Genomic DNA, 13,068 nt, shown 5'->3' on the forward strand with positions numbered 1-13,068 from the left:
TCGCGCATGTATCAGCACTTATATAGCGCTGATACATTAATCTGATGCGCGAGATACATTAATATAAGCGCTGATATATTAATTTGATGCGCAAGATACAATAATATAAGCGTTGATACACTAATTTGATGCGCGAAAATGAAGGATTTCTGTAATTATAAACTTTTAAGGGATAAATTGTAATTTCACCTTAAAAGCATGTGATTTCTGTAATTTGCCCTTTATTTTATTCTTTCAATTCAATTTCGTAGACCCAAGGAAGACCCAAAATTTAGGATTTTTTTGTAGTCCAATAGATAATTCTACAAATTTGTGCCTCAGTCAAGCTTAATTAGAGATGCAATAAATTGAAGTGAGACTTTCTTTCCTTGGAAATTATCAAAGATGAAGAGAATCCAAAGAAAATTTAAAAAATTTACAAAAGAGAGCAAAGCACGTTGAGACAGAGACAGAAGTGATACAGGTACAAAAAAAAAACTGCTACGTGTCTATTGAAGGGATACAATACATGACACGTAATATAAACTAACACATTGATTATAGATTAAATGACCAGAATATCCTTAATTTAAAAATAAATTACATTAAGCATACATGTAGAAGACCAAGGGAATATGGCCTGTACAACACTATCAAAATTGGTGCTACTTTTTTTTTTTTTTAACTTGGCTTGTGCAATGTGAATATTTTAATCAGATGGAAGAAAATGTTGAAGAATTGCAGGCTAACTGCTGAGTATTACGAATTGGAAGTAAATATTTACTCGGATGAATCGAGATAAGTGATACATTTTTATATCCGTGGCAGTATAATTACCTTACATTTTTAATTCATCTCACTTCATAATTAATAGGGATAAAATTGTAAACTTACTATGTGAATCATTATTTTCTTAATAGGTGTATCAATTCAAAAGTGAACAAGTAATTAGAGACAGACGGAGTATATATATATGAAAACCATTTAAATGTTGACAAAGATGACAAGTGTTTCATGTAATATGCTTCTCGGCCTCTTCTAATTTTTGTCAAAACAAACATGAATGTATGAGGTCAGTGAGAAATATCTCCAACATTTAACAGAGTAACAAAGTGAAATAGGAACTTTCGTCAAAAAATAATATCACAATATCAATTTAGTCGTTTCATTCATATCTCGCATCAAGTTCTGTCTCAGTTAAAACAAAAACAGAATCGAGCAGTTTGACATGTATATACAATCACTTTAATGCTTTAAAACATTATCCTAATCATCTCAATCAATATTTTTGGCTGATAAAATAATAAGGCTTCAAAGGCAAGTTATTTCTTGGGGTTTATAGTTGAAGATTTTCCTTTTTCTTTTAAGAAAGCATGAGCTCATCATCTATATATAATCTAGGGATAAAGGTTTGAAAAATATCTCAACTTTGGTCGAATTTGCTGTTGCTATACTAAACTTTCATGAGGACTTATTACCTACCTAGACTATTTAATACCGTATTTTTTACCCCCTGAACTATTTAATAGTGTATTTTAAAGGTATATATGTGCCCACGTGGATACATTATTATTTATAATTTTGCATTATTTTTTATGTCCGCATGGGCAAATATATATGTTTAAAATACGGTATTAAATAGTCTAGGGAGGTAATAGGTCCTCATGAAAGTAGGACCTATTACCTCCCTAGACTATTTAATACCGTATTTTTTACCCCCTGAACTATTTAATAGTGTATTTTAAAGGTATATATGTGCCCACGTGGATACATTATTATTTATAATTTTGCATTATTTTTTATGTCCGCATGGGCAAATATATATGTTTAAAATACGGTATTAAATAGTCTAGGGAGGTAATAGATCCTCATGAAAGTTTAGTATCGCAATAGCAAATCCGGCCAAAGTTGGGATATTTTTCAGACCGTTATCTCTATAATCTATATATAGGTTAATATTTAGGAACCTTTGACACCAACTAAGTGTTGCCTGTAGGTAGTTATGTGCGTTGAGATGGTTGCTTCTTATCCCTCTAAATTGAAAACTCCATCAAATTATGGCTTGAAATAAATGCAGTTAGTGTGTGATCTACAAATAATTAGTCTAAAACGACCATAATGAATATTCGGATTGATTTTTTTCTTATTTCACAGATTTTGTATTCTTTAAGCACATTCAACAAAAGAAAACTCTTTCAAACACATCCATAGTGAAAATGAAAAAAAAATCATAAAAACTTACTATGTTTCTGTTTTGTTCTAAAATTTAGAACCCCAAACTCTTAATACTGGCTCCGCCTCTCCTTACCGTCCACCCTTACTTGATCCATCTTAAACTCCATTAAAATTTGCCATCAATCTTCTTTGTGTGAACCATATATCTACAAAATATGGGAATAGTTTTAATTGCAGCATAATAGGAACACGTGTATGGATAACAGAGGAAATTAAGTTTCTCAAAATGGACAAACTTGTGTTATTAGAGTTAATATTAGCTAGTTCGCAAAAATAATTATATTCACTAGCTAAATATACAAACAAAATATACACTATTTTGTATCAAAAATATATATTTTCGGTATATCATACAAAAAGAAAAAATATTTGCTAGCTATTATTGTAGTGGATGGTAATACAATTTACTTTTCACATTTTAGTACTCAATATCTCCCAATTTATATATCATAACGTTCCTTCTTAGTCATACAAAAAAAAAAGTCATTCTTCCTTGTTTAAAAATAATTTAAGTCTGAACTTCAAATTTTATTCTTTAATGAGATGATTTATAATAACATATTTTTATACAACTTATTTTGGGCCACAAATTTCAAGATCTTTCTTTTATAAAATTTCATATCCAATCAAATAACGTCACATAAATTGAGACGAAAAGAATAGCTAGTTAGTTTACAAGCATTGAAAGAGGGACTTGAAAGTAGAAGATCCATTCCACATTTCAGCTGCCATTTGGTGATAAATAGTTTCAGTTAGATGATAAGAGTCCCAAAATACATGCATATTTGGATTTTGACAAAGCTCAAATTTATGTCCCACTGGCCTTTTTCCTCCACAACTATGTATCCCTCTGAATCGTCCTATTCCACAACATGCTATTTTTCCTTCCTTGAGACCTGTTATAATTGCAATGATATAATTTAATTCAAAATTTAAATTTTATGAATTCAAGATTCTGAATTCTCCGATAGCATGACTTCACAACATAACATTAATTCTAATTTGTGTAAATTTTCATGTAAATGGATATTTTCAAACAAGTAAAATAAATTTAAAAATGAAAAATTATGAAGCTTAGGAATAGCAATGGAATGGACCATAGACACATAATATAACAAAAGAGAGACGACAAATTAATAAGGGATGAAAGATATTCAAAAAACATTTGATATGTATTTAATATTTTAAAAGGAATATACAAAATTCATTATATTTATGTGTATCCTTTTTCAAACGGTTTCGAAATAACTCGAGGGTGATACTATTTTTCTATTTCTACGAAATGGGGATAAGGTCTATGTGCATTCTATCGACCTCCACAAATATAGTTGTGAAGTTACACTGAATATGTTATTGTTATTATTATATTTTAAAAGGAATGAAAGAAGGATTCGACACATTCTTTCTATTTTAGACGGGCAACAACAACATTATTCACTGTGATCCCACAAGAGAAATCTTGGGACGGTGGTATGTATATATACAGATCTTACTCTTATCGCTCAGTATTATATATATATAAAACAATTATTCACATTAATCATGTATATATATGGCTTGAAAATGATACATACCATATTTGGAGGGATGATCAATCCTTTCTCTCAAACTACTATTGAAGTCATAGAGTGAATACTTGAACCCTTTCAATTGTTTCTCCATTTTCAAGAGGGTATTGTACAACTCAACATTATGTAATTTGGCCATATTTGAAGCTTTCTCCAAACACCCATTTTTGTTAGATGAATTCAGCATTCTTAAGCCTGGTAGACACCCCAAGTCTCCTAAATTAAGGAACCCAAATTTCCTGCCTCCAATTTTGTATATCTCCTGTGGAATTCATATGAATGAAACACCAGATAAATGAAGACTAGAAATTGCTAAAATCAATTATTGGTGACATGAGACAGTCACTACAATAAAAATAACTTTTAGCAGCAATAAATATATGCATTAACAAAGAGTATTGTTAAAGCCTTTACCAACATTAGTTAATTGGCATTGGATCCAATATCGTTATAGGTTTTAGGGACATTTACATAGTTACCCGTGTCTTGTAAGGCCAAGAGTTTTGTCAGCGTGCCAAAGCCCGATGAATAGATAGGGGATGGACAACTCCATTGCTCTTAGGCCTGCTGTAAGGCCAATAAGATCAGGAAGAAGGGGATTGGATTCACCCTTTTATCCGGATTGACTCTAATTGTGATTTTGACTCTATTATGATACCTCCCTCTGTCGCGATAGAAATCGAGAATGGGGAGGGGGAGTTGGCTGTAATTGAGCCAATTCAGATGGACAATATGGATTTTTTCGAGATAGTTAACCACTTTTTTCACCGTGAGATGGCTTAAAAGGTAGCTCGAACGAAGTGAGAGGGTCGATATAAGCTAATTATCGCTAAATATCATTTTTGATTTAGTGAGCTCATTTTTTAGTTAAAAGAAGAAAAAAAATTGGACGAATTTAGAGGTGGGAAAAACAATTCATTTTTTAGTAGATGTTAATATTTAAACGGATTAAATCATGATCCTTTCTTTGCATCGATCATTTCAAAGGGTTAAACCCAAAATGACCTATTGATCGAAAAATATTTATAAATCAATTTAACCAGCTTATAAACTTACTTGAACGATGGTCGTCAAGTTCCCGACTACCATTTGTTGGTATTGAGGAGAGATTGGTATTGAAGAATTGGTCACAAAGAGGCTTAAGTAGTCATTGGTTCCAATGCTAAATAAGTAGACTGCATTTGACAAAATATTTTGTGATTTCCCTTTGCCCAATTTATTTCTCAACCAACTCTTCACCTTTTTGAAGTTTTTTAGCTGAGTCTCCATATCAATAACCTGAAAAAACAAAATTAATTAAACAATTCATGTTGATCTAAAACAAATAAATAAAATCATTGTTTTTCCAAATTACTTGTTTTTTTTTGGGAAAAAGGACAAATATACCCCCGAACTATCGTAAATGGTATGCAAATACCATCCGTCATACTTTTGGGACATTGGTGCCCCTGCCGTAAAAAAACTAGAGCATATATGCCCTTCACTCTAACGGAAGACTAAATAGGGACACGTGCCACAATCTTATCCGTCGATCTGCTATTTAATAAATGTCGGGTCGACAGATAGGATTATGACATGTGTATGTCCGTTAGTATAAAGGGTATATATGCTCTAGTTTTTGGACAGCAGGGGCACCAATGTCCCAAAAGTATGACGGATGGTATTTGCATACCATTTACGATAGTTCGGGGGTATATTTGTCCTTTTTCCCAAAAAAAAACAAGTAATTTGGAAAAACAATGATTTTATTTATTTGTTATATATACCCTTTATACTAACGGACATACACATGTCATAATCCTATCTGTCGACCCGACATTTATTAAATAGCAGATCGACGGATAAGATTGTGGCACGTGTCCCTATTTAGTCTTCCGTTAGAGTGAAGGGCATATATGCTCTAGTTTTTTTACGGCAGGGGCACCAATGTCCCAAAAGTATGACGGAGGATATCTGCATACCATTTACGATAGTTCAGAGGTATATTTGTCCTTTTCCCTCTTTTTTTTGGTATAATCATGTCAGATATCTATGACTTTTGATACGAATAAACAGATCTCATTCGTAATCTATTTGGATACAATAAGCAAAGATATTGCATACGTTCGAATACACTTATTAAGCATCGAATACAATATATTTCACTATAAATATACACGATTTGTTTGTGATTTCATTTGTTGATTAAGGTTCATGGACCACCTACCTACTAAAATTGTGGTGTGGATATAATATAAAGTCCAAATAAAACAGCAGTGTATTTGTTTTTGGGCCTGACCTCTAGTACAAAGCTGTCATTGGTCTCTATTGATTGTCTTATCACTTGTAATAAGCAATCATGCATCCAAACCCTAGTACAAATTTATCAAATTAATGCACCACATGTGTTAGAATATATACATAATTACTTCCTCCATCTCAATTGTTAATTAATTATTGTGATTTATAATGTTTTTTATATTATTTTTAAATATGCAAATTTTATTTTAGAAAAATATTGAGAATTCTAGGGTAACTAACAAAAATCTCATTAGTCCAGTAGTTAATTACTTAGATACACGCTAGTTTGCAATATCATAATCTTACCAAATTTTGGTACATTTAGATACATGGAGTTAAAATTAGGTGTAATTTGTTCTAGATGCTATGTATCAAAGTGGATTCGCATGTATCTGGGATACATAGACAAATCTTGCTCGCCTCCCTCCCATCTCGTTCGCCATTACTCTCTTATTTAGTGTGATTCGCATGTATCTGGTATATATATAGACAAATCTCGTTCATCTCCCTCTAGTTCTCGCTTGCCTCGATCACTCCCTAGTTATTCAAGTCATGTATCTGGTAGCAATTAAAAAACATGTATCTAGATGTATCTGACTTGGAACTTAGTATGAAATTTTTAATTAGTGAAATAAAAAGTAATTATTTCAAGCTATAATGAGAATAAGTAAATATGATAGGAATGTCCTAATTCAAATTAAATATGAGTTTGATCCTCGTATTCCGAATGATCAAGACAATTATTTTGGGACTGAGGGAGTATTATCTAATCATCACAAGTTTGTTTTCTTTTACTTTTTGAAACTAGATACTACCTTTTAGGTGTGCACTAGGTAAACTCATTTATTAATTATTTCTTGATTTTTTTCCTTGTATAAAATCATTAGTTAGGAGACTCTTTGTCCTCATAGATTTGGAAAAGGAATATATTGTCCTTTTAGGATTGAGAGTTGGGGTTACTTGAGATCTATAATAGGGTATGTAGTTGGGGATTATAAAGTATTGTATATGACACAATGTAGTCCGAAGGGATTGAGAACATTATAAACTTCTCTTTCTTTCATAGTGAAAAATTTTCTTTGCTTTTGCTTGGAGGACTAGACCTAGTTGAACCTCATTAAATCCCTGTGTTATTTTTCTTCTCTGTTTTCTTTATTTGTGATTGTGTACTAGTAAATCCACGATATTTGCACAACATCACTCTTTTGCAATAGCTCAAAAATCACATAAAAATGTAAATTATACTAGACAAATTCCAATTTGACACCTCAACTGAAAAAATATTTGACAGAAAAAATCAATCTCTAACCTCCTTTATGGAATATCACTGTCTTCACCAATTCAACTATTATTACGAGTATTTACTAATTAACTATATGTTACATTAATTTGATATAAATAACCGATGCGGATAAGATCGTATTCGCGATCTCTCATCTTAATTGTAGCGGAAATGAACCTTAAAAAGTAGCTAATGGAACATATAACGGCTTTGAGAATCTGCCTAACATATTCTATAATATAATATATTAATTTCACCTTACTAATTATATCAACATTGACTTTAAAAAATATGTTCCTAATATTAAAAATAGCTTGCATAGTCCCTTTTTTTATTTATTTCAGAATGTCGACACTAGGAAATACGAATAGGACAACAAACACATACTCCCTCCATCCTAATTTATGTAGCACTTTTCAGATTTCGAGATTTAATAAAGTCTATCTTTAATCATAAATTTTTCATATATCTTTTAATTATTTTGAATGATAAATTATTGTGACTTATATTACTTTTTACGTAGTTTACAAATATATAATTAAATTGAAGATTCCATGCGCAAATTTTCGATCAAACTTAAACTATTTGACTCTCAAAAAACAAAAAGTGCCACATAAATTGAAACAAAGGAAGCAGTACTAGATATCATAAAATCATCAACACATTTTGGATAAAATGAACAACGATAAAATGTGAAAGATAAATTTGAGTCGCTTTTATAACGTTAATTATTTTTAACAATATGGACTCTTATGCTGAATAGTGAGTCATAATTACTTGTTAAGTTATTTTTGAAAAAGTCAACTATACAAATTTAGTAATTCTGAGTTGTCTCTATAGAAAACATTTGATTCCACCTAATATAGCTAGCTTCTTTAAGTGAACAAAATAATTACTTCATCCTTTTTAACTTATGTCAAAGTTTGAATAGTCACCAAAAAAACAAGAATTTTTATTTTTTTTAAATAATTGTTCTATTAAACATGTACTATTTTAAGTATGATTCAAACTGTTATCTACGTTACATGATTTTGAATTCTCTTATTAGAATTTTCGATAAGGAGGAAATTTAACGACTTACCGATCCCTGAAAAGTAGTGACAAGAGCTCCGGCCCCGGCGGAGGCAAAATTTGCTCCATTATAATAGCTGTGTTGGCTAGAGGGCTGCAGAAAGGGTGGCAGCAATGGCAGTTTTGCATATTCAGCTGTCACCAAATAAAAACAATAAAAAAGACAAATATATATACAGTACAATATATTGTCATGTAACAATCTAGGCTGGCTAGCTAAAGAGCCCCCCCACCCCCACCCCCAACCAAAAACACACAAAAAAAAATAAAAAAATTGAAACGAGTAGCGGAGTCAGAAATCTTAATAAGAAGAGAATTAAAAAAGAAGGAAGAATATCATATCACATTTATAATTCAAATTTGTGATATAAAGTAATTTTTGAACCATTTATGTTATTATTTAAAGATTTCGATATAAGACTATTCAAAACCTTATATGTTAAAAATATATTATATTTTATTTTGACTTATAAGTATACTTGTTTAGATTTTGAACTTTAAAATGAAGGAGGTTTATTTGAATACCTTCATTAATCTCAACTCCTTATAAGTTCTGAATTTGTTATTGTATTCATATATCTCGTTGTACTTATTGGATTCAGAATAAATATGTATGCATATTTAATAAATTTCTTAATTTAAAATATAAAATTTACACTAAAATAATTAGACTCGTCTGAATTCATACTTAATACTATAGTTCCACGACAAGCACGATCATCGAGTCAGGGGCGGAATTAGGCTTTCAATTACATATTCGGTCAAACCAGCAACTTTAATCCAAACCCCCATAGCTATCTTTAAATAATCCATTTAAATGTATACAACTATTAATACTAAAATTCTAAATCTATAAACTTTAAATCTGTTGTCTCAACAACAATATTACTTACCGATGAAATCGGAAATCAGACGTCCATCGGAAAATCTACCGGTGGGGAACTTGAAATAAGTTTCTCCATAAGGCTCGAAGTTGGCTTGGTCAAGAGTGGTGGTGTTGATGTAATTATTGTTGCCCACATCAAAAAAAGAATCACCAAAGATGAAGAGAGATGCCTTTCCTTTTGTTTTTTGACATTGGCATTCCACAATATGGATATGGAAGCAATAAGTTAAAAGATATAAGAATATAATTAGGACTAGGGTGAAATTTGAGGTACCCAAAGGCTTTGCCATGCTTGACTTTATTTGTGAATGAGAAATTTTGAACCTCCTTTTTATCAAGATATATTTATATATATAGCGTGCTAGCGTATGACCATTATTTTTTAAAATATCTGTTTGGTCATAAATTTTGAAAATCTGCCTTATAAGAAATAATAATAAAGTTCCTATAAAAAGCTTGTTCAAATTGGTTTTTGGCATTTCCACTTATAAAACTTCAAGTTTTTTCCAAATAAAAGGAAATATCCTTTTGGCCAGAAAATTTGGTCAGAATGGTAAAATAACATATACTATATTATTTTATCTTTTTGAACATTTTTACCTATTCAACTTTAATACCTTTTAATTAAAAATAGAAAAAAGATCAGTTTATTTTAAAATAAAAAGGATATTCTAATTTTTTCAAATTTCTGGCCGAATTCTACCAAATTTTCTGGCCATTTAACACTACCCAAATAGAATACATGTTCAAATACAATTTTTAAGTTTAAAAAATCATAACTTCAAAAACTAGAATTTTCGAGTAAAAATATCTTCAAGGGAGTATATTGTTATACATGTATGAGAATTTTTTAATGAAAAATTGATATAAATAACCGTTCAGAAAAATAATAGCCAACAAACATTTTATTTTGTATATTAATATATGATATACATAAAATGCTGTATTTTTAAAAATATTTGATTAGTGAATACTATTATTTTTATTAGTCGACTAGCCAAATGTGTAACTTACCAATTTTTTAAGCATTTGTAAGCGATTTGAAGTATTGTTCCTGAACCATGCGAAATAGATTATTTATATCCTCTATTATATTTTGGGATAAAAAATGCACCGTTATTCCAAAGAGACCACATACCCTCAAGAGTTAACAATTCAATTTTTTAATATTATGACAAACCAAAAAAACTAATTCCTTCACTTAAACGTTGTCAACTAGAATTTCTACAAAAAATTATGAGTCATTAATTCTGACCTGATGAAATCGATGACTTAGTTGTGGACCACTTGATTTAAAGATATGGTGACAGAAAATTGAATAAATTCATCAACCTCTTTGCTTAAAACTAGACAACCAGCCATATTGCCCACAATTCAATAAGTGGCATATTCTACAACACATGATTTTTCCTTAAATACCCTAAGTTGAACAACAAAATCTAATAAAGGGTATAAATGATCTATTTCACATAATTTAGAAATAATTTTGACCTTTTTCTGATTTTTAAAAAATTCTTTTTGGGTTACCAAGTCAATGGTTATTACTATTAACAATTATGAGTGTGTTTGATACCAAAGAAAATATTTTTTTAGGGGGAAAGTGAGTTTTTATATCTACTTTTTAATATTTAATAAGTAAAAATATTATCTCGAAAATACTTATATATAATATAACAAATATTATAAGGTGGAATGGGGGCGGGCGTGTGACTGTTTGATGCGGGGTTAGGGGTATAAAGTAAGTGAATAAGAGACAATTAACTTGAAATGTCACTTATGAAACTCCTATTTTCATGAGTACAAAAGTCATTTTCTTTATTTTCTAAAGAATTTTCTTTTTCTAAAAAATATATTTTTCAAAATATTTTAATTAATCAAATATGAAAAAAAAATAATGAAAACACACCCTATATGTAATTATCATTTAACTCATTTAAATTCATTGTGCAAATACTTTTTTAATAAGGTTCTGTTTACAAAACAAATTTGCTTAAGCAATTGTAACTTCTTCTTTTTTTTTCTTTTTTTTTAAAAAGACCAATATTGTATTTTCCTTCTACATAACTTGATGGTAAAATAAATCTTCACGAATGTTAATATAAAAAAGTTTAAACTCTAATTATCATTAGGGAATTTTATTTTATTTTTGAAAAAATATCTGTTATTAATTAAAAATAAAATAATAAGTTAGTTATAGTCAATGAGTCATGAAAATGACAACAAATATTGTTAACCATATCCTAGTTGATAGAAGATGTTATTCACGTTATGAGTTGTTTAAATATTTTATCGAACAAATCGTAATCAACGACTTTTGGATTTTATTTTTTTCATAAAGATAATAATATTATAAAAATATTTGACTGTAATAAAAAAAATAGTACACACTAGGAGTAAAAAGACATTAAAATCGTTCATACGTTGTTTAAATTTGTTAGGAGCAAAAAACTTATTTCTTTGAACATATCTTCCTATATTAGCCCTGATTTGATGTTTCATAATTGGTAAACACCAATAATCTCATAATTTTAGGAGCAAATTATTTCTTGGGAAAATTGTATATAATAGCAAACTATTAATTCAAATTAAATGCTATAAATATAGTTTGATTTAATTGTACCTCATAGCAAACTGTTGCTATTTCAGCTCTCTCCTGGTGAATCTCGCTCGCCACTCTCGTTCTCTCCCTCGCCTCTCTCATTTTTTATACAAACGCAAGTGTATAAAGTGTGTTTGTATAAAGCGAGAGAAAATTGTATATATACATATATTTTCGTTCCCCTCTCTCCCCTCTCCCAGATCTCGCTCGCCACTCTCCCAGATCTCGCTCGCTCACTCGCCTTTCTCACTTTATACAATTGATCTTTTGTATATGTATACCAAAGCAGATTATACAACTGCTTTCTTTTGTATATGTATAGTGAAATATACATATTTATGTTTGCTATGGAGCGCAATTATGCAAACTTTGCTATAGCATACAAATATGAATTTTGTGTTTGCTATATGTGAAAGTTGTTCTTATTTCTTTTCCCACAACTTTGCCATATAACATAAAATCTCATAAACAATGAGATGGAGATACATAGGAAATTTTTTATACAAAACTTGTGTGATACATGAGCAACTAATTTTGAAAAATTTAAATTAATCAAATCCCTTAATTTAAGTCTTTTTAAAAATAAAAATCAAAGATCAAGGAATGCATCTTCTTCTTTTAAAAATAATAATAATAATAATCAAAGATCATGGAATGCATCTAGTATGATTCGCATGTATCTGAGATACACACCGAATCTCTTTGCCTCCCTCCCCATCTCGCTCGCCTCTCTCCCTATTTTTGTGTATTTGGTAGCAAAAATAAATGTATCAAAGTGTATTTTTTTAAATATATGATAGAAAACTCTTAATTAGTGGTAAGATACGTAATATTAATAATAATATATATAGAGCAAAGCATATCTAATTTATGTAGTTTTTCCATATTATTTATGTAGTATGAAGGACTTTAGCAAAATAATATTCGTCTTTGACACTATTCGACATTCAAAAATTATCATAAAGTAGTAATATTAACATCAATAGAAATATATATGCTTATGATTTGAGGTAAATCTTCTAACTTTTAGACTGTAGTACGTAATTAAAGCTATATATAATGGAGTAATAAATATTGATGCATTTTTTATTGAGCAACTTTCACATATAGCAAACACAAAATTCATATTTGTATGCTATAGCAAAGTTTGCATAATTGCGCTCCATAG

At 29.8% G+C, this 13,068-nt stretch overlaps 1 protein-coding gene across 1 annotated transcript; it reads right to left on the reverse strand.

Moving 5' to 3' along the window:
- Window positions 1-2,797: 2,797 nt before the first annotated feature.
- LOC102585891 (GDSL esterase/lipase 5-like) lies at window positions 2,798-9,616 on the reverse strand. The gene is made up of 5 exons (XM_006362032.2): window positions 9,309-9,616; window positions 8,426-8,550; window positions 4,839-5,060; window positions 3,789-4,044; window positions 2,798-3,110 (listed from the first exon to the last, which is right to left on the reverse strand). The coding sequence occupies exons 1-5, from the start codon at window positions 9,589-9,591 to the stop codon at window positions 2,887-2,889; spliced, it is 1,110 nt and encodes a 369-aa protein (XP_006362094.1). The 5' UTR covers window positions 9,592-9,616; the 3' UTR covers window positions 2,798-2,886.
- Window positions 9,617-13,068: the final 3,452 nt, after the last annotated feature.

This window comes from Solanum tuberosum, unplaced genomic scaffold, assembly GCF_000226075.1.
Source record: "Solanum tuberosum cultivar DM 1-3 516 R44 unplaced genomic scaffold, SolTub_3.0 scf00376, whole genome shotgun sequence".
In the NCBI taxonomy this organism is placed as follows: Eukaryota; Viridiplantae; Streptophyta; class Magnoliopsida; order Solanales; family Solanaceae; genus Solanum; species Solanum tuberosum.